The sequence below is a fragment of the Notolepis coatsorum genome (assembly GCF_963971535.1).
Source record: "Notolepis coatsorum genome assembly, chromosome: 5".
NCBI lineage: Eukaryota > Metazoa > Chordata > Actinopteri > Aulopiformes > Paralepididae > Notolepis > Notolepis coatsorum.
This window is the reverse complement of record NC_140169.1, coordinates 117054084-117077481: the sequence shown is the minus strand read 5'-3', so window position 1 is coordinate 117077481 and position 23398 is coordinate 117054084. Positions and strand designations below refer to the sequence as shown.

Sequence of the window (23398 nt, the reverse complement as noted above, 5' to 3'; positions counted from 1 at the left end):
ACACGAGATATCTCGGGTTTATTAATATGTGGTTGAAAGCCACTCACGAGATTTCTCGGATTATTATTATTATTTTTTTAGCGATCTGAAATCATATTGCATCACGCGAGCCTACCCGAGTATACACGAGCGCCGCCGGCGATCAAATGTGGAAAAAGCGCCCCCTATCGTCTCCCAGATGACATAAGGGATTTTGAATGGACTCAATGAAAATGGATGGGGAAAAAAATCCGGTACTCCACATTTTCCAGTCCACTGATCCAGCCGGGGTTACCACAGTTCATTCTGGAGCCTCTGAGACCAGCGGAATTATCGATTTTTTCGAATGGTGATCAGAATTGGATATACCAGTTGGATACCATCTGATGTCAGGTAAGGAATCTATGTTATCAGTGTTAGGATAATCAGACTAATTTTGATGAAGTTATAAGCTGTTTTGTGAAATGGGCTCTTCGGTTTCACTGTAAAAGTCCAAGAGGAAATCAACGCGGCGATTATCCGTGCACGGCCCGAATGTGCTTGCGTGCAACGTATAATATTGATCATCTAGCGTTTATTTGAAAACGATTCATAATAGGCCGACGATATCAACGTTGTGGAATATTCCAGTAAAAGACGATTTTCATAGAATGGTCCAGAATGAACTGTTTTTTTTATCTCAAAACGGGTGCTTTTCTAAATGCTCTAAAACGGAAATGAAGCGATAAAAAACCAATCTGCCTTGACAGCACTGACTGGAAAATAGTCTTTGATAAGCGACGGGCAGATTAGACACATAGCCATAACTTAAAACATAGATTAGGCGATATTAACGTTAACATTGAAGTGGATGATGGCATCAAGGGGGTAAAAAGGAAAACCCGGCGTGGCACTCAAAGTGTTAAAAGAAGAGAAAAAGTATGAATGTTGTTGTGAAGAGAAAATGGTATTTTCCTAACAAAATTCCCTTGTGAATCCCATCCACTCATCACTAGATGACGTGTTAGGAAATCATCTGAAGGGGGACAGCAGATGCACAGGAAATGCTTTTGATCAAGAAGATAGCCTAGAACGAACAGTCAGTGTGTATATATGTGTGTGTGTGTGTGTGTGTGTGTGTGGGCTTGTCTCCATATACGCTGGTGATATGTGCCTGTGGGAGTGTGTCTGCACGTGCATTCGAGGACATGTGCCTTTGCTTCCCAGCAGTGTGTTCGTTTACTCCAGTTACTCAGTGTCCGTGTACCGCATGTATGCAACGCACACAAACAACGCAAGCGCTGTGAGTCAGTGAAGCGCGTGCACGGCAAGATCCGTCTCCGCCGCCACGGGGGCGGGTTTCCGCGCGGCGGAGGGGAGCGAGACGGCCGCGCTGATCCGAGCGCCTCCGGAGGCTCCTCGGTGTCTCTCTCTCTGGCGTCCGCGTGCCATATGTGTTGACGGGAGCGGTCGCAACAGGGTTGTTGTGCGATGTGATATTGTTCATTGAGGACGCCATGAGATGGGAATATGTTTTTTTCTGAATAGTGAGGAGGGCTGGAAGGGAACAGCTGCCTGCCAGACTGTTGGCACTGATGGCTATAGTAAAGTTTTTTTTTTCCCTCCTCAGTTGTTTTATATGGCCCATTAAAATGAGCTGATGCTAGCACTCTGCTACCCAGTGTACCCTCTCTGGAAAGCTCTCTCTCTCTCTCTCTCTCTTCTTTCACGGGGTGTACTGCTGGCGGGCTCCCTCTCTCTCTCTCTCTCTCTCTCTCTCTCTCTCTCTCTCTCTCTCTCTCTCTCTCTCTCTCTCTCACACACACACACACACAGACATTACATGATCTCATGGAAATGGGTCTGTTTTCTGAGAAGTCAACTTAATTAAAACTAAATTAAAAGACAAGATTGCTACTTAACACAATCAGAAATGGTTCCCTCTCCAGTAAAAAGCCCATTATTTTTTTCTTAATTGACTTGTTTTACTAGCCTGTCACCATTTCAGACAGGCATCCATTTATTGTTTACTCTGCTAGGATTGGCTAGCTGCTAGGCCAGACACGCCCACAACCCAGTCAAAGGCAAACAGGAAGTAGTGAGTGAGTGAGGGTGTCAGTATGTGTGTGTGTGTGTGTTCTTGTGTGTGTACAAGTATGTACAGGTTTAAATATTTGTGTCTGTGATTGTACAAGCAATTATGTGTGTGTGTGTGTGTGTGTGTGTGACACACGAATATGCACCTGTGTGTGTTTGTATGTGTGCTGTCATAGGTATCCAGGCCGTGTGGCAGTGACAGTGCTTTTTGTATCCCTATTATACCATGTGGTCTTAACACCATGCTGAAATAATGTGTGTGTGAGTGTGTGTGTGTGTGTGTGTGTGTGTGTGTGTGTGTGTGTGTGTGTGTGTATGTGTGAGTGTGTATGTGTGTGTGTGTGTGTGTGTGTGTGTGTGTGTGTGTGTGTGTGTGTGTGTGTGTGTGTGTGTGTGTGTGTGTGTGTGTGTGTGTGTGTGTGTGTAGGTGTGTGTGTGTGTGTGTGTATGTGTGAGTGTGTATGTGTGTGTGTGTGTACTCACTCCTGGGCTCTCGCGGTCCGTCCACAGTGACCTAATGGCTCGGTGGTAAGTGGCCACTTGGTGGAGGGTTGCTGAATACTGTGATTGTCAGGGTGAAACTCTTTCCTGTGGGAAACATCAAACAACATCAAGTGCCAGGTCATCCACAGGGAAACAATGTCCCGCTTTCATCCCCGAACCATCCCAGAGTCACAAGCGAGAGGAGGTTGTGATCCCATGATAGCAAATACAAACTGGGCAAATCAGCCAGAAGTGGATCAACGACAGGCAACATTAGACAACATTCTTTTTTCCCTTTTTTTTTGGAGGACAGTGGTCTATTTAGGTTGTGTCTTGGGCACAGGAGCCAGTATCTTGTTATCCTCCATCTCTCCCCATCTAACCTCTTTGTGTGTGCGTGGGCGAGAAGCATTTTAATAGTCACTTCCTTTCTTGATAATCCCCAGCAGTTGTTGCCGCAGGGTTAAGTCGTTGAATATGCGCGTGTCAGTGTGTGTGTGCGTGCGTGCCTGCGTGCGCATTCAAGCAGAAGGAATGCTGTGAATCAGAGAGGAGCAGCCGACTCAGCACAAACGCTAACGTCTGAGGCATGCAGACGCATCACGTAACCATGGTCACGCACAGGAAACAGGAAGTGTGTGTGTGTGTGTGGGGGGGGGGGGGGGGGGTGGGGACAGCTGTCCGTCCGACCTCAGCCACCACCGTCCCGTACTCTTGCTCCCTCCCCTCGGCTGCATCCCATGGTTTATGCTGCCATTAATCGGATCTGCCATCATTCTGATAAGACGAGAGTGGGAGATACCATCTGAGGTGCAACAGGTGGCCCGCATTCCTGATGTTAAATTAATGCAGGCAGCGTGACAGTGATCTATGTTAAGATGGGACACCGACGCCCCCAGTCAGATCCGTGGCCGCCTGTGTCTATCATTACTGTCAGATAGCACTGTCAGATAGCACCGTCTATACTATCAATACGACGGCCTCAACTTGTCTCTATTGTTGTTTTTCTTGTGCCTATCTGTTACTATATTGCCTCCAATGACATTAGCAACAAGCTATCTGATTACCTGGCTTATCAGCGATGTCAATGTGTTCAACCACACTCTCAAACCTCTGCTTTTGTCCCACCTTGTTCAAGTCGCGGTCCGGCTCTCTTGTGCCCGTGTTGTGGCTATCTCACATCCCATCACACCACCCTACTTGTCTTTATCGCTGCTGGTACAGAGGGGGAGGTATCCATTTCAAACACTTTGGTATCCTGATCTCCCAGGGCTCCCGTGTCACTTCCTGCGATTGGGAGATTCAGTGTCAGAGGGGACAAATTGGGGTCTCCATGGTGACCGGTATGACTCCCCCGCCACGCCTCCTTGCTTCTTCTGCCCATATATGTACTTCCTCCATCCCTCTTCTCCCCACCCCGACGCCTCCCCCCTGTCTCTCTCTACCCTCGCTTTGACAAATGCACTGAAGCTATTAATCACTAGTAGAGTTCGTGACAGCTCTGAAAGTGATCGGAGTATCCAATTACAGCAGATTATAGCTTTTTGGGGAAGGTATTTCTAGAACACAATGTGATGGGAGAGCGTGCATATCAGAATATCACATGTGTGCAGAATCACCAGAGAGGAAAAAGATATATATATATATACTGTAGGCTACTGTATATATTATTTTCTTTTTTATTCTGAGCTAAACTCTTGTATACTGTAAATGAGGCGATTCAGTTACACAACTTGTAATCGACGCTAGCATGATGAATTGGATGAATTGGAAATGGGGGACCCTGGTGTAAACAAGTCGAAAGTCTTTCTCTGGTCTGCATCCCCTTAACAATTGTATGTATTGAGCTGTACTGCACTGTACCCATTCTGCAATCTGTTAATAAAGTTTTCATTCATTCATTCATTCAGCAGCAACAAGCGACCATGCCAAGTATTCTGGGAATGCCATCAGCCCCAAGAGAGGCAGTGCCACAGTGCTGGGTTATCTGCCGTGGCTCGAGAGTCATCTGAAGACACCGATCACCCCCAGGCGTGAGGTGACACCCAACATGTGAATTATAACCCTGAACCCTGAGTGACATGTCAGATGAACTCAACTGTCAAACAAACAACTAAGAGCTTTGGATGGGATGGGGGGGAGGGGGGGGGGGGTGTGTAAGAGAAGAAAATAGAAAGAAAAATAGAAACATAATTCCACATGACCACATGATATAAATGTAGAGATTGAGAAATTCTAAATAGAAATTGAGAAGGTCCTTTGTTCCTGCTGCGGTTAAATTGTTTAACGAACACCGCTAGCTCTGTGTTGAGAGGCTCTTTTATTCTCTTCTTTTTACTGTGTTATGTAACTTGTACTGTATGTAATTGTTTCTCGTTTGTGTATTTGTATTCGCTCTGGTGTCAAACCATGTTTCCCCTCTGGGATTAAGAATAAACCATTCCATACCATAAACACTGTCTGATGCAATTGCTTGCATTGTTTTTTGTTTTGTTGCCTGGAGGAAATCATGTGTTTGGTTGCATATGTGTCTATGTGTCTGTGTGTCTGCAACTAATTTCACAAACTACAGGGCTGGATGAGACGTTGCACATAGGCCAATGTCCTGAATCCTCAAATATGGGCAATGACAAATATTTTATTTGAAATAATTTCCATCACTGTCCATTGAAATATTACATTCAGTATAAAGTTACACCATTTGAACATGATAGAAACTAGACAGCTCTTTGGTGCCTGTTTACAGCATGCCGTAGTGAACATTTTTAAATAAACAAAAACATAATTTCCCCCATTATGAGACTCACACAGACGACCCTCTTCACGCACTCTCAAGCCATACTGCACTTTCTATGTCTCACTGTGTCAAAGCCCAATTAAATTTTTTTCATGTTTAGTGACTCTTTAGTGACTTTAGTGGCAGTGTAAGAGAATGACACAGCCTAAATTAATGAAACTTTCTATTTTGTTTCATTTTCAAGATAATGTTCTGAACATTTTGCCTGCATCGTGTGTCAACCACTGTCAGCCACTCTCCCTCACTGTACATAGACACGTGCCTTGAAATTGAGAGATTTCCTTAATCATTTTTTTTATTCTATTTTTACTTCTCCACTGTACTATAATTCTATGACCTGTATCATGTCTTCTACTACCTGAACCTCCCCTCCCCCTCCCCCACATGCTGCTATGATGCCTGAATTTCCCCATGGGGGAGGCGTGGCTCAGGGGTAGAGCGGGTCGTCCAATGATCAAAGGGTTGGTAGTTTGAATCCCGCTCAAGCCCATGTCCATCCCACTGCCGTTGTGTCCTTGGGCAAGACACTTAACCTACTTGCCTCGTATGAATGTGTATGCATGTGAATGAATGTTGGTGGTGGTCGGAGGGGCCGTAGGCGATGATTATTCGCCACGCTTCCGTGAGTCTGCCTCAGCTCTGGCTGCAATTGTAGCTTACCACCACTGGTATGACTGTGTATGAACGAATAATGGACTCTGTAAGCGCTCTGGGGTCACTGGGGTGTCATGAAGAGCGCTATATAAATCCAATCCATTATTATTATTATTATGGGGATCAATAAATTAATATCTTATCTTATCTTAATTAGGAAAACATCTTTTTAATTTAAGGTTTGGTTGTTCTTCTAATGTAACCCAGGTCCAGTAACCACATATTTTTCAAGCATGTGGGAATGCTTTCACTTTCTATTAATAGTGTATTGAAAGCCTATTTATTCTTTGAAGAACAAGGCTACATATTTCACTATTTCGTTCTTGGCTACGATATATTGTTAGTTAGAATCACCTTGTTGATGTTACACCCTTTTCTTTCTAACGTGCATTGGTTGCCATTTGTTTTATAGCGATGCCCTATGGCAAATTCATTAAATAGAATTTCACCTGTGAAATTGATCTTGGCTTTCACTCACTATGCTACCGGGTGTTGCTTATTCAGGAAATTATATTTTTTGAGAAGCGAGAGGGAGAGAGCAAATACTGGGCTGATAAAACAGTCCTGTTGAGCTGTATGCGTGTATAGTCTCCCTCTACCTGAACCCAACTTCATTCAACAGTGTGCTGCCCCAGTATTATTGCAAGTCTTTACTTTGTGAATATTGTGTTCATTGATGATTTAGGAATAATAATATTCTATGTAGTGCCCTTCATATAGTGTGGGTTCGAGTCCCTGTGATCTAGTATCACTAAAGTTACAGTGTGGGTTCGAGTCCCTGTGATCTAGTATCACTAAAGTTACAGTGTGGGTTCGTGTCCCTGTGATCTAATATCACTAAAGTTACAGCAATATGTACTGGGAAGTATGTTGGGAATTACAGGAGTATTACTGAATAGAGAGCCTATTAGGATGCTAGATCCTAATGTGAAACACTGTGATTTGCCATATCTTGCTATGCTCACTCATGCCTGTATTTTTTATGTCCGTTCTATTTTATAATTCTTTTTTACTATTTTTAAACTGAATCATTTTAAACTATTTTTACTATTTGTGTTACTGAAAACTGTAAGCGGAGAGCCTATTGGGATGCTAGATCCTAATGTGAAACACTGTGATTCTACCTGTCTATCTTTTTATGCTCGCTTATGCCTGTATTTTTTACTGTTGTGAAGCACTTTGAACTGCAACCTCTGTATGAAAAGTGCTATACAAATAAAGTTATTATTATTATTATTATATTAAAGCAAGTGGTTTGGAAGACTACATGTCCATATCAAGGTAACAATAGATAAAGGCAACCATGGTAGGCAGCTACAGAATAACCTTTAAAAGCAAAGCTCTCTTTTTCCCCATATTGTGCAGTATGATATTTTAAAGCGACCTTGTCCATACCTTAACTCAATCAGCGCCAGACCCGAGGATAATCGGGTTATCTCGCCAACCGTTCAGCGCCAGACCCGAGTATAGTCGGGTTTTCATCGTTATTTCTTTTATTCGATATTTCTATTCATTACAGGCACACGGACTCGGGGTTAACATGGGGAATCATCCTGAGAACGCCAAAGTGCAATACTGGTTGCATCCTCCCAGGTGGCAGTATCGAGCACCCTTTGAAACCTTATATTTTGACCTGTGTAACGTTCAAATGTCTCCGGGCGCAGTTTTCTTTGTCAGGCAAGTCGAGCGGTTATCCCGATCGCATTGAGAAGCGTCAAATGCCCCCGATGCATCTGTTGTTGTGGATTATGTTGGCGACGCGATGGACACCAATACTGGGACTCGCGATCAGACAATTGGAATATTCTTTTTGGGGTACCTCCTAGTGAAGGTAAGGACTAAATGGTATCAAGCCTGCTTTGATCCAACCATGATTTCACATCGATCGCAACGCGTGTGTGTAACGTTACTCCACAGCGTATGCTGTTGGTGACGATCAAAGCATCAAAAAATGACATGATTCATGATGAAACATAATACCTATTATATACATTTGATTTGGAAATAGTAGTGTGTCCAGGTGAGAAACGCCAACGCTTTTAGTGAAATTCACGTATTGCTGCATATCGTCATTTTCTAAAACTATACTTATATTCACCACGGTATAACACGCGAATGTATGGATGACATTTTTTATTCTTTTTCACATATTGAACGATAGATAGTTGATGTCAAATGGGCCATAGTATTGTATCCATAGCTATAATATAGAATATAGTTATAGCCCTGCAAACACAGCCACTTATTCCTATCTCTTAGAGCGTTGGCGTGGTAGGAACAAAAGATGCTCAAGTCTGTGGTGTCCAATGAGTTAACACATTCTGCGCCTACAACGAGTTAACTCATTTTTATGATCGTTATTTCCTTTATTCGCTATTGGCATTCATAATTCATCCAGCAAGGCTCCGGGAGCCAGCTGGACTCTGTCTGATATTTCAACGCCTCAATACCGCCACCTGGCGGATTTCGGGCGAGTTGCACTTCACTCTAAACCGGATGTGGCACTCTGTGTTATGTTGAACCAGACAAACACTCGCAGGGCTGTACGCTAAGCTTTTTCACTAGGGGCACACTTGCCCCTAAATGAGAAATTTAGGGGCAAACATTTTTTTTTAGGGGCACATTTTTAAATAACAATTTTACCATTATTTAAAAAATATGTTCCTGCCTCATTACTGTGGTCCTTTTATTTAACATTTAAGTGCGTTTGTTTTCAGGTTTGTATCTTTTATAATGAACCAACCGAGAAAGTGTGTAAATCACTAATAGAACAAAAACAACAAACTGTGTGTGTGTGTGCGCGCGCTTGTGTAGTGCTCCTTGAATGAGATCACCACAACACACACACACCATTGCATTAATCAGGAGGACAAGAAACTCTGCATACATTTGTTTCACAATGAAAAGTGCTTTAGAAATCAAATGAATTATTATTGTAAATAACCCCATGAAAGGTTTATGATTTGTATGGGTAATTACCTGCTTCATATTTGTGATGTTACTGGTTTCAGTGTGTGCCTAAAGTGATCAATGTATTGGGCCGTTTATAGAGATCTATGCCAATTAATGTTTATGTATATCCGGGACTTTTTTTAGTAAGAATTGAGAGGTATTTGTATATGTGACCTTTATTTTGAAAACCGTGTTGCGACGCAACCTTATTTACATTTGCGCTTTTGACAGTGAAATGTTCAGTCCAACTTAGCTCGAAGGAAAGACTAATCAAAAAGGTTTAATTGACCCGTATGAGGCTCTTACGGTAGGACTTTGATTGTTTATAGAAGTGGAATGTAATACTATGCTAAACGAGAAATAAACAGTGATTTTACCAGCAGTAAAGTTGCAAGCCACTTTCATTTCATATACGGGGACACCGTGACAATTATTAGTATTATCTTATTTGCATATTGTCTCATTATTAGATAGATAGATAGGTTGATATTTTATAAATTTAAGTAGACAGTATTTCACGTCCTAATAGTGGGCTACTACTACTCACCAAATCGATGGCTGAACCTGAACGTTAGAAGTGTCCGTGTCCGACTCCCCGTCAATCAATCATAACATCATCACGTCAATCATCAACATCTTATCATCTCTCCACATCGGACGTGGTTGTCATAAGATGGACTGATATCCACTCCGTTGTTCTTGCAGAGCAAAATTTGCGTCTTAAATATATTGAAATGAGGTGCTTCTTTGGCGATGCAATAGTCCATATTGAAAGGAAGAGAGGCCACATTCAGTTTCGTTTTGCTAGGAATTATGGGATTTGGTGTTGGATGTATAGACTACGCAGATAGGGACATGGTCTTTAATCGCACGATAGACTACAAGTACCAAGTATATAGCGTGACCCAGATTCACTCCACACGCAAATCTTTTTTTTTCACTCAGGCTATCGGTGATCGCAGTAAGTTCATTCATTGCCGACAGATTCTTTCATAGCACCACGACACTGTACAGCCTTGGTTGTAGGCTAATGTTTTTTAAAAAATGTATCCAATTTGTATGGATTAATTTAGGAGTGAAATGCGAATGAAGGGTTGAAATCACAACTCGCAACGTTGCTCCCAAATAATATTTCCAACTCGCAACGGCCAAATTAAGGGGCAATTTGCGACGAGATCATCGCAGTGTACAGGCCTGACTCGAGTGCATTCGATCGCTTTCGAGACGCAAGAATCAATATGCTTTCGGCGTTTATTGCGTCATACAAACGGAAAATGGATCTAGCAGATCGAAATCAAATAATTGGAATATTTTTTCTCCAGACTCATCGGCCACAGGTAAGAGGAGTCTAACGTTAATTCCAGCACGATTGTCCATTTATTTCATTGCAATCCATCTGATCAACGTATGATGTTGTACTAAAGAAAGCCGTTACTGACAATCAAGGAATCATAAACGACCCCCCCCCTTTCCTTCACGCATGATGGAGCATAATGTATAGCGAGCATATGCATTTGAATTTTTTTATATAGCGTGTATAGGAACGAAACGCCAATCGATTATGTATAATATGCGTCAGGGCCTATAACTCACGTTCTAGGAATTACTGCTCTACACTCTAAAAACATACTTATATTCACGACGGTACTAACACGACAATGTATGAATGGAAAAATATAACGTTCCCACATCCGGAACGATAGATACCCGATGTTGAATGAGCCATAGTAATGTTGATATAGCTATAATATTTTTAAAGTTATAGCCCTGCAAAGAAGGTGAGCGACTCCATAGGCTTACAGCACTGGCAGAGAGTGGTATAAGATGGGCAAACTGCGTGGCACTGAATCTGTTAATGTAGATAAAAGATAATACATAAAATAATTGTATTTTTGTACAGATTTCTGAAAGGGTAACAAATAAATGAGATAATCAACATGCAAACATGCAGACTCAGGCAGGCCATGCACAGGCAGGCATTTTTAATGGCAGGCATAGGCTATCAGCAGGCGGAGATTTGTGCTCTACTGAGCACACCTTTCTAGTTATCAGTGTTTCCTAAACCGGGGGTTGGGACACTAAACAGGCCGTGGGCCTATCTTGGGTGGGTCCCTCTGCATGATACGAGTTATATGATAATATGTTATAAAAACATTTTATAATTGTATGTGTCAGGAGGGCTGATGTTTTCCTGTTTTATAGGGCCAGGTTAAGGTAAGGCACGGAAAGGGAGGGGTTAAGGTAATGGGTAGAAAAAGCTATTTGAGAATCGAAATGAGAATCCCAATCAGCTGGGCAAATGCATGTTGAACTAAATATTAATGGACGGTTTGATGTTTTAAAAACGCCAGTACCCAGAAAACATTGGTCTGACGGTGACATTATGTCCCTGGTCAAAAATGGTGCTGGTCAGATGCCAAAAACAGCAATGTGGTGACGTCCACTCCTCATACTAATAGCTTTATATTTGCAACAAAAGTGCATGTATCGCTTTATGAAATGTAGCTAAACAAAACTCAGACACGTATGATCACAGATAGGATCGGGCTTGTTGGAAATCAATCCGTTTGTTGAGATTCTCACATTTGGGGAATTCAGGGTTCGGCACAACCGGAGTGCAACGGCTGAGCCTCACTCAATGCAATCTCAACAACAGCCCAATTGTTTTGCCTGGCAACAGCTTGGCTGGCAATGATTATCATTTAGAAAATTACGTTATAAATTAGACATTTTGGGAGTGGGGTGTTCATTTTGTGATGTGAATAGAGAGCAATGAAAGTGTATTACATGATAATAAGCCACGATTATTTGATAGTAAGGCAAAGAGCGTCATCCCATCTTGATTGGTTAAGGATAGGTGATCATGCAGTGACATAATTTTACATTTTACATAATCTAATTTATTTTGCTTAATAACTCACAAATTATACTTGGTAAAATTATGGTTTAATTATTCACAGCATGTTTAACAGATATACTGTATAGCCAGATATATTGTTGTTTTATGACATTATTGATCACTTCCTGTGAAACCATTATATCAGTGACAGTGCCTGCATATTGGTTCAATTTGGGCTAGATCTACAAAGAATGGATTGCACGGAGCAAGTTGCACCCTTACTTACAATTCATTATGAATAGAAAATGGGGGACCCTGATGTAAACAAGACGAAAGTCTTTCCCTGGTCTGCATCCCCTTAACAATTGTGTGTATTGAGCCGTATTGTACCCATTCTGCAATCTGTTAATAAAACTTTCATTCAATCAATCAATCTGCACGGTGATTGATTGAATGAAAATTGTATTAACAGATTGCAGAATGGGCACAATACAGTACGGCTCAATACACACAATTGTTAAGGGGATGCAGACCAGGGAAAGACTTTCGTCTTGTTTACATCAGGGTCCCCCATTTTCAATTCATAATGAATTCTAAGTAAGGGTGCAACTTGCTCCGTGCAATCCATTCTTTGTGGATCTAGCCTAGTGTTTGCACTCAGTGAGGCTCATATTGCACCTGTGCAGGGTTGATTTTTCAACCTGGCAACATTTAATCTGTCAAATCACAGTTTTGCCACATGACAACCATGCCTGGTGCAATGCATTACCAATGGTAATGATCAGAGCTACCCTTTAATGATCTGATCATGGATCAAACAGATTAATAAATACCACAATAACTGGCACAATAACAATGACACTAGCAAAAATACTGCACTGGGACTGACTGGAACTCTGCACTTTACTTTACACTTTATATATTTATTCAAATTATGAATCCTTCTCTGCACTGTCTTTGTCCTGTGTTTGTTGTTGCTGTTGTTATGTGAAAAAAAGATCTATGGAAAAATGCATACACTGTAATGCCGAAACAATTACCAATCTGTTTACACATATGGCTTATTAAAGGAATCTGAATCTGAATCTGAATTATTACTAATATAAATAATATAGGTCCATTCGTGGTAATGATTATTTCAACATTGCTATAATGTCCAGGAAAGACGTTCGGCTGACAGCCAGGCACAACGTTAATTTTGGAAATATTATTAAACCATAACGGAACGTCTTGTTTTGATGTTCAAACAACGTTCATACTACGTCTCAATGTTTGTCGGATACCGGTATGTATCGTTTATATTTTACATCAATATTGGACTTTAAAAAAAATATACACGTCACATTTGGCTGACATATTTCAAGGTACAAAAACATCAAAATGGGGACATTTAAAACATGAGAATGCCCTTGTTTACATGACGCAGGGTTGAAGGGTGAAACTAAATGTATCATTTGAGTCTCATGCGGGCTGAAGCTGTAGTATATAGGAAGTCCTATTTGAGAAGGATCAGAGAGAGACTCGTTTAAATCACCACACATAGATGTGAGGAGGTACAGAGGTGGGATCTGAACCTTCGGGCGAGGGGTGGTCATTATGTGGTTGCCACGTGGGGAATGTGACCACTAATCCACACATTCACCTAATAGCCCGTGTTGAGTAAGTGATGTACAGTGGATGGAGTTTTGTCTCTGTGTCCTGAAGAAACCCTGGGTCTCTACACTTGCATTTCTTTTTGTAATTGTGATTGACAGACAGCTCACATGCAGAACAGGTTTCATTGTGCTGGGACTGAGCCAGTGAAGGGTCATAAATGCATGGAAGTCAATGGGAAACTCAAGACAGTTTCTGTTCAGTTACATACTGTAAATCGAGATGTAGGCGGGTCAGTAGATAGAGACAGACAGACAGACAGATAGATAAATAGATAGATAGATAGATAGATAGATAGATAGATAGATAGATAGACAGATAGACAGATAGATAGATAGATAGATAGATAGATAGATAGATAGATAGATAGATAGATAGATAGATAGATAGATAGATAGATAGATAGATACAGTAGATAGATAGATAGATAGATAGAAGCTGATGGCTGATGCCCACCTCTCCCACTGCGGCCCACAAAGCGCAGGTCGTTGAAGCGCGCCACTTGGTTCTTCATCACGCCCGAGGCGTTCCGCAGCTCAGCGGAGTAGTTCTCATCATTGCCCGCCATTACAGTGACAACGGTCCCGTCAGTTATGTCGCCCAGCGCCACCACCTGCCAGGGGCCACAGATATGTCAAGAGGTCAAAGGTCAAGGATAAGCACAATAACACCAAAGTGGAAAGTCAGACAATAAAACACATGCAGGTGGTGTTCACTTCTGTATAAATGCAGAGAATTTTTGTAAAAGCTAAACACAAATAAGATTGCACCAAAAACCATTCAAACCAAACGTTCATATATTCTTTCCCAAAATATCCTCTTCTGTCTATATCCTGCCCAAGTTCCTTAAAATATACTACTGGCCTGCAACCTATTCTGGGTCCAGAACCATAGTTTGAGAAACTAGGATTTATATCAGTGTGGTGATCCAAGAAACCAATAACTATCAGGTGGTATTCATTTCTATGACTGCTGAGAATTATGTATGGGGCTAAAGCCAGCATACCAAAAACTCAATTTTGTTTTATTAAATTCCAATCATCAAAGAAAGTGAAGATTGTGCTTCAGATTTGCAGTCCATCACGTGTTCCATGCTAGCAATACTCAATTTCCACTTGTTAGAGGGAGAATAATCATTTCCATACACCTTCAGCTATCTCTAAATGTTGTTATGGTGACTTTGTGACTTCATGTAATGTTACATGTTAAATGGTTGTGTTTGAAATCATGAATTATGTGATTATAATAACATATATTAAAATATGAATTTTTTATTTAAATACAAAGGAAATCATGGCTCCAAATGGAGAGTGCAGCTATAGGCCTTCTGTTATCATTTATACCACTGGAGGTAGATAAAAGGAAATGATTAAGCCTATAGTTCAGAGGTTCAATAATTACAGAGGTGTAATAATGAATAAAGCACATTTTTGGACCAAGGCCATAAGTTAAAAAGATGTTGGTTCCCTTTACTGTCTTTGAACCCTGAAATAATATCTGATGTATGATTACTGTCATCACAGTTTAATTAATAGGCCCTGTCATATAGGCCCTCAGAACAGCATATAGACAACAGACAATTAAACACAGATTCATCTGGAAAAGACACAGACACACAGCCTAAAATGCACCCAAAACAAATCTAAATAGCACAGAACTATTTTGGTGCAGATCAAACATATTTTTTGTATCAATTGATTTCAATGAATTGCAATATCAGTTCATGTCATTATGCCTACTGATGCTGATGCCAATTCAGTATGTTTTTCCAATATTCTATATAACCTTGAAATGAATTATCATTCATTATATAGAATTATAACATAAATTATATTTGTTTTGTTATTTTCATTTATGTACAGCCATTACAATCACTGGCAAAAAAATACGAAATTGAATTTGATGCTTTAACACAATATGTCTCTATTATTGTTGTCTTTAATAAAAGAGTGAATTGTGTATTAAATTAAATACGTATTACTACAAGATATCACAATAAACATATAATTAAGATCAAAGGATATTTGGGGGGGGGGGGGACTATTCTGAGATGTGAGAACATTATTTCGTTTATAATGTGGTGCATTTCTGAAAATACTTTGAGTTTAGGCTGTAACACAACACGTGCTATCATTACTATCATTTTTTCCCCACTCAAAATTAATTTAGCGATTTAATTTAATAAACATTTATTGGGTTATATTATTTCATAAAAATATAAACAACATTGCATCATTTACAGTACGCTCAGCCAATGATCATCATCATATCGTGATCATTTTAATAAATAAGTTGGTAGGCTACCGCAGGGAAGACTGCAATCCAGTGGAAAGTGGAACCTTACCTTGAAGGCGACGGGCAGGGTTTTATTGCAGCGCCAGTGAGAAGGCAGGACTGAGCAGAGGAAATTGGGGCTGTCAGTCCGGACCAGCTCGGCCGGGTGGTCAGCGATGATCTCGGCCATGCTGCGGTTCTCGTGCGGACGCAGTCTTGGCACGGCTGTTGCGTCCGGCTGACCCGTCGGTGAGCTCACATCGTTCATCTTCCCCGGGACCGGCTGTAGGCTACTGGACGGCGGACTGAACCTCCGGCTGGCGCTGGGATCTACGGGAATGCGCATCACAACAGCCTAGATTAGCGAAGAAGGTACAGCGACCAGGGGACCAGGGGGGAGACAACCAGGGGACCAGCCGGGGGAGACAACCAGGGGACCAGGGGGGAGACAACCAGGGGACCAGCCGGGGGAAAGACAAACACGTCCTCCACTCCTCTCGAGGCGAAACGCAGCTCCGCTGGTGCTAAACTTCAGCACATCTGCCAACGGAAAATGGGACTTGCTCAGCTCTGCTCAGCGTTTCTAAATCCCCCCTCGACTACAAACTTTAGTGGGCGCCGTCGAAACGACATGAAATACTCTCCAGCTAGAAAAACACTCTTGAAAGCATGGTGATGTTTTTTGATGACAAGGTCTTTTTTAAATCGACATCCAACTTTTCAGCGTAAGTGTCCATGACACAAATCCAGGCGCAGTCGTTCATGTGTGGATATATAAATAGCACTAAATAAAAGTCCAAGCACGTAACGTGTAATTACAAAAAAAGGGACTAAAGTGGACCAGTCCACCCAGACGCTCAGAAACGTTCTTTTCTCCGAACATTCAAAGCGCAGCTCCAGGTGCGTCATTGAAGTCTTTGTGCCCAAAGTGAACAGCTCGCTGTCAGCCTGCAGGCTATGTACACAAAAAAAAACTTTTCAAAGGCAAAGAAACAAGGTAGGCAACCAATACCGCTATTAAACAATTCTTTACACTGCTATTCATAGCCCGGCGAGTCGCCTCTAATAATAATTCTACATATTTGCCATGAAGTCGCTGTTCGGTCGAACCACACATTTAGCATATGGGGTTAAAAAGGTTGATGAAATACACACAAAAAAAATCATTGCCGGTGAGATGAAGGAGGCGGAAAAACGAGGCCGTTTTTTGTAAAGCCGTAAATGTGGTTAGTGTTTGGAGGCCGGGGGTTCCCGTGCGCGCAGGCTTTTGTGGTTTATATAGCCGCCGGAGCGCACAGCAATTACTGTGCCGATGCGACTCCAACACGTGGTGTCTGGACTCACATCTATCGCCTCCACGACCACAATCATCTATCAAGGCTATAGAGGCGAATATACCGCGGACAGGTCCGTCGATCTATAGTTCAACTTAGTACTTCTCCGTTAATGTAGATGCTTATTCAGTTTCATTCAGCGGAGCTGCGTAAAACGAAACCTGTAAATACAGTTAAGTCTACTACATACCGACATATCACCAGTCCACTGGGTGCCCCGTGCGCTCCTAACTTCGGAAGTGGTCATTTTTGATTGAATAAGTCGTAGTATCAGTCCATCAGATCCTATAGCGTTGTTGTTGCTCACGATACAACTCGGTTGAGAAAAGCACACGGAGAGCCAGACTATAATACGCCGAACCGCGAGCGGATGAGTCACCGGAGAGTCGTGACTCAGGTGGAGGCGCCGTGGAGTTGAGTTTCAGTCGCAGGGTAGAGCTGTTGTGCAGCAGGGACACAGGTACGCTTCCTACATGCGCTGCCTCACACACTGTAGTGTGGACAAGTCTTTAGCCAAGTAAAACCCGATCATTTATTTTCACCTTTTGATTTTACACTTAACAATTATGTGTGATATATTTGAAGTTTGGTTGTTAATCAACCAATCAAACAACCAAACAAACAAACAAACAAACAAACAAACGGAGCCCCTCTATGGCACCCAAGTACATTGTTTTTGACCGTGCGTAATTACGCACGACTTGCGCACGGAACTATGCTTGTTGTTATTATTTTAGGCCACTCCATAACAACATATATGAATTATTTGAGTAGAATAAAATAAAATATGAAAATGGACTCATTTATATGATAAGTGATTTATAGCATGATGTGACAAAAGACAACCCATTGCCACACAACAGGGCAGTTACAATGGAATATATAATAATATTCCATTGCCATACTTCACAGGATCTTACTTTTCCCTTTTGTCTGGATAGAACAAAAAAAAACACAGTGGCATACCATCCCAGCATCACTATAAAATGTTCCATAATATGAAATATGAAAACCCATCAAAATAAAAGTTGTAATTATAATACAGTTCATTCATTATTTACTCTCTCATCCTGAAAAACACATAAAAAAAAAACTATCCTGGAAGTGAATACATTTCAGCTCTATAACTGATCTAGTTTCTCTCATGCATGAGCAGGGCCTTCGTTCCTCTGCCACCATCATCTATCTACTGTAGAGGGCATCCTTTACCCTCTCTGTGCTCCCAAACAGCCTCCACATCCTCCGTGCTGTCCTCCCTCTCTCTCTCTACTCACCACATCACTGTCTGTTCACCCTTCCCACCCTTCCCACCCCCCACCACTCCCTCTCTCCTGCTTATCCATCAGCCTTCTGGTGAGTCGGGGCCACAGGGGCCACACTGCCCCCACAGGGATGGACCGGGACTCAGACCGGCCCGCCACAAGCAGCCCGTGGATACTGCACCACCCCAGGGACACGCACACAAACACACCAGACTTTAATACTTATTAGCGTAAAGGATGGAGGCTCTACTAGCCTACAAAGGCAAAACACAGTCACTTCCGTTACTGCCGCTGGCATTTGGACAGTAGAGTTATACCTGAGAGGTCATACCCCAGAGTTACATATTTTTGCCTTTGTAGGGCAGTCTAGGCCAGTGGGACTCAGATTTGGCCAACTCAGGAGCCAAACTGACAAAAATATATTTATTGAAAGAGTCACATTACAAAAACACGTCGTTCCTCAACCAAACTGACATCAGGCTCTATAGTAATAGCCTCTAGGCGATTTACAAGCAATGAAAAAGCATGTTCATGTGCTGTACCAGTGTAGGCTACTGAAATGTATATCCATTACCATGGCAACCTTAACTATTGATACATAAGGCAAAATCACAAGCAGTGTATTATTATTTTCATTAAGGATTTCCCCAAGTTCCCCAGGTGTCCCTGTAGTAACGTACAGACAGCCCAGCAGCACACAGTCCATTCACGTAGTAAAGTCCAAAACAACTGCAGTAAAGTCTATAACCATATAAATAGAATAATGGATACCGACAGCTTGATCACCACAAAGTCCATAACTGCAGCTTTAGATTCTCTCTCCCTCAGGTGAGAGAACAGGCGGGAGAGACAGAGAGAGGAGAGGCACAGAACACACACACACACACACACACACGCACACGCACACACACGCACACACACACGCACACGCACACACACACACACACACACACACACACACACACACACACACACACACACACACACACTCATACACTCATACAGAGGGAGATAAATAAGGTAGAGATAGTGAGAGACATACAGAGGGAGATGGGAAGAGAGGATACAGAGAGAGAGAGACACACACACACACACACACACACACACACACACACACACACACACACACACACACACACACACACACACACACACACACACACACACACACACACACACACACACACACACACACACACACACACACACACACACACACACACACACACACACACACACACACACACACACACACACACACACACACACACACACACACACACACACAGTTCTCCAGGTGGGAGAACACGAGAGTGACAGAGAGTGGAGAGAGACACACAGAGGGAGAGAAGGGGTGCGAGATATAAAGATAGAGGCTTACAGAGGGAGGAGGCTGGAGAGACTTGAGAGAGAGAGAGAGAACTTCAGGTTTACTGTACAAAATATTAGTCGGGATGTGTGACACTCCTGCAACACAAATGCGTCTGTAATCGGGCTCTGTGCTGCCTGGAAACTGATCTGATGGAGAAGTTAGGGTCTGTTTGACTTTTCTCAGTTGTTTCTCCTGCTTCAGGAAAGTCGGTAGGCCTCGTTACAGGACTTAGGTGTTTTCACAAAGCAGACAAATGCAACACATCTATCTCTACATTTACATTTCACATTTAGTCATTTAGCCGACTTTTTGTACAACAAGTATAACTTTTATACAAATTATGTACAACAAGTCAGCAGGAAGGGTACCCCTGTTGCAAGGGTAAATGGTATTGTTCATCAAACAGTGTCCAACTTGAGTGCTACACTCTGAGTGCATAGTAGTATAGATATAGTAGGTAGTAGTATAGGCATAGTAGCTAAGTACATAATAGTAAAAGACAGTAAGGTTTGTTTAAAAAAAGAAATTCAGATATTGATTGAAGAGAAACATACATCTTTGAATAATAATAATAATAACTTCGTTTTATATAGCGCCTTTCAGAGGACCCAAGGTCGCTTTACATAAGGGGGGAGGGGGGGGGGGGGTGAGAGATGACAAATGAACAAACATAGTGGACAGACACGACATATAAAGTGAGTGAATGTCCTGTAGCCTACTCTTCTTCATACTTGAATGTCCTGTAGCCTACTCTTCTTCATACTTGAATTTAATTTAATTTCTTTGTGCCATTTTAGCATTACATTAGCTTTCCACTGACACAATGTGTGCTCACAGGTGCAGAGTGCGCAGCCCAACGAGATCAACTGGTAGTTGGTTCAGAGGGGAGGCGAGAGGAAGGGGTCCAATCTTCATAGGTCAGTGGTTACATTTTTTTAATGGATTATTACTACTGGAAAATGTCTGGGAGACAATCCTATGAAATACCATTTTTTTTTCTCCCTTCCCCAATTTCGTATATCGTCCAATTCTACCCTCCCCTGTCTCGTTAGGCCGCCTGTAGCTGTTTGCGACATATGTACAGCGTTCGATGCAGAATAGAAGTAACTGAGTTAGACCAGCTACACATACAATATACAATACGCTATAGTGCAAAGCAGAAATGGGATGAGGTACAATTTACAGTAAGGTGTATGCGTTGCAGTGCAAATGCTGGTTCAACGCCGCCCGCAGCAGCAAATTTGCGACATATGTACAGCGTTCGATGCAGAATAGAAGTAACTGAGTTAGACCAGCTACACATACAATATACAATACGCTATAGTGCAAAGCAGAAATGGGATGAGGTACAATTTACAGTAAGGTGTATGCGTTGCAGTGCAAATGCTGGCGCGCTCCAGAGACCGTTACTGTACCATACAATATACAATGCAATGTACCAATATACAATACGCTATAGTGCAAAGCAGAAATGAGATGAGGTACAATTTACAGTAAGGTGTACGCGTTGCAGTGCAAATGCTTCTTACTGTTGCGCTCCAGAGACCGTTACTGTACCATACAATATACAATATACAATACGCTATAGTGCAAAGCAGAAATGGGATGAGGTACAATTTACAGTAAGGTGTATGCGTTGCAGTGCAAATGCTTCTTACTGTTTTGCTCCAGAGACCGTTACTGTACCATACAATATACAATACGCTATAGTGCAATGCACGTTAAAAAAATAAAAAAAAAAAACTTAAGGGAATCGAACTTGTCACAAATGGACCATAGGATCCACAGCCAAGCAGCGTTACCAATTGAGCTAGTTGGTAGATGGTAAAAAAAAGGGGGGATTACTGCTACATAATGCTGCCGCGACGGAGCTCCGCCGCGACAATTATTAAACAGCGGCTCTGTCATTGAAGTGGGAAAAGTGAGCCGTATTGTATATTAGTACATTGCATAGCGTATGGTAACTCTGCTGGTAACTCAGCGGCGTTGAAGGCGGAAAGCGGCGGTGAACCACAGCAGCCTCGTTGCCGCGTCCTGGGGCTGCCGCGGGGCGTGGCCGCGGCGGGTCACGTGCCTGTCGGGGCCAATCAGGCCTACCCCGGAAATAGGAACGGTTGCGGAACAGCTACAGGCCGTTAGGCCATGCCTCCCACAAGCCGGCTGCAGTGAGGACGAAGCCTTGCATCACGTGTCCCCTCCGGTACTCGAGGAGGCAGCCGTCGCATCTTTTCACTTGCACAGCGCGATCTCTCAGCGGCGGGGGTCTGCGTGGGAGGGACACGCCGCCCCCGTCGCTTCCTGATTCTACTGCGCAGGCACACCAACCGACCTGTAGGAGTCGCTGTCCACAACGTCCGATCCCCACCCACCAGCTTCCCACCCCCTAATACTGCCAATTGTATTAGTATGAACGACCAGCCAAGCTGGTAGCAACGCTGAGAGCTGGGCTCGAACCCAGCATCTCCTGCGTTGGTGGCGAGCGCCTTTCCCACTGCGCCACCTAGCCGCCCCCATGAAATACCTGTTTGAAAACATTTCAAACCTGTCTCCTTAAAGAGCCGCAACATAGTCAAAGCCAGGAGGATGGGGGCTGGTGCAGAATCAAAGTGGGCAAACGACACATCACTCTCGCTCTTTTTTTTGTATCACGGGCAGCTCAACCGGTCCCACCGAGCGACGCGCCCCCTGGGATTTCTCCCGGTGCTTCCGATGGCCAGTCCGCTGTTGGGCCACATCACACGACACCCGTGTGTCACACCACAACATGTGCAGCGCCACTCTGTGTTCCTCTCATGCCCCCGCTCCTATACCCAGGCTTTATTGCGGAGAGGTTTTTATGACAGAGGCCTTTGATACACTAGGGCCTATTTGTAAATGAAAGAGACGACTGCTGAGGGGCACAGCTGTCAGGTTATTTGGTTGCCTTAATTCTTTTTTGTTTTATTTTTTTCTCTCCATTTTTAGATATTGTTCTCATGCTGTTAAGTTCAATATATAGCTGTATGCATTTCATCTTAAGCTTAATATATCGGGACAATAAAACGCTTACAGCGTCGCTAGCTCCGAAAAGCATTGCTTCTTGTGTTTCATTCATCTGTGTGTGCGTGTGCGTGTGTGTGTTTGCTTCCATGCTTACATACGTGCGTGCATGTGTGTGGTGTGTGGTGGCTGTGTGTATGTGTGTGTATGTGCATGTACATGTGTGTGTGTGTATGTGCGTGTACATGTGTGTGTGTGAGGATGTGGGAGGGATATATAAAGTCTGAAAGCACTGACACGCATCTGGCACCTTGTCATGTGGACGAGAAAAAAAAGAAAAAGGGGAGCGAGAGAGTGATTGAGTTACACTTCCCCTCGCTGTGCCCCAAACGCCAGAGAAATAATGGGTTCACATCGTCCGACATTCTCAAAGATCAGCTCACAATTTATGGATGGATAAATGTGAATAGTTGTAATTAAATCTGTAATAGCGATAAACATGGGCCCGTCGGAGCTGCCGAGGCTGTTATTCCAACAGAGTAGGGTTTCAGCTCCGATAATATCAGCTTTTCACCGCTGAATACATTTCGTTAGTGATGTGGAAAACATTCTAAGTGTTGTACGGGAAGTTTGTTCTTTGGTCTCCGGTTCGAGAGGAATATCACCGGACGTATCCGCTTCACGTCATCCATACCATCAACCTAATCGACTTTAATACGTATTTATCGCGCAGTGATGTGATAA

General features: G+C 42.7%; 1 protein-coding gene across 1 annotated transcript in view; it reads right to left on the bottom strand.

Moving 5' to 3' along the window:
• Positions 1-990: 990 nt before the first annotated feature.
• runx2b (RUNX family transcription factor 2b) overlaps positions 991-23398 on the bottom strand; it is a gene marked incomplete at its 3' end in the record, with an annotated part of 44139 nt that continues 21731 nt past the window's right edge. The window contains 6 exon segments of the mRNA XM_084314226.1: positions 991-994; positions 2535-2571; positions 2574-2598; positions 2600-2643; positions 13890-14046; positions 15778-16037. Of these exon segments, the coding sequence (XP_084170352.1) occupies positions 991-994; positions 2535-2571; positions 2574-2598; positions 2600-2643; positions 13890-14046; positions 15778-16037 (527 nt within the window).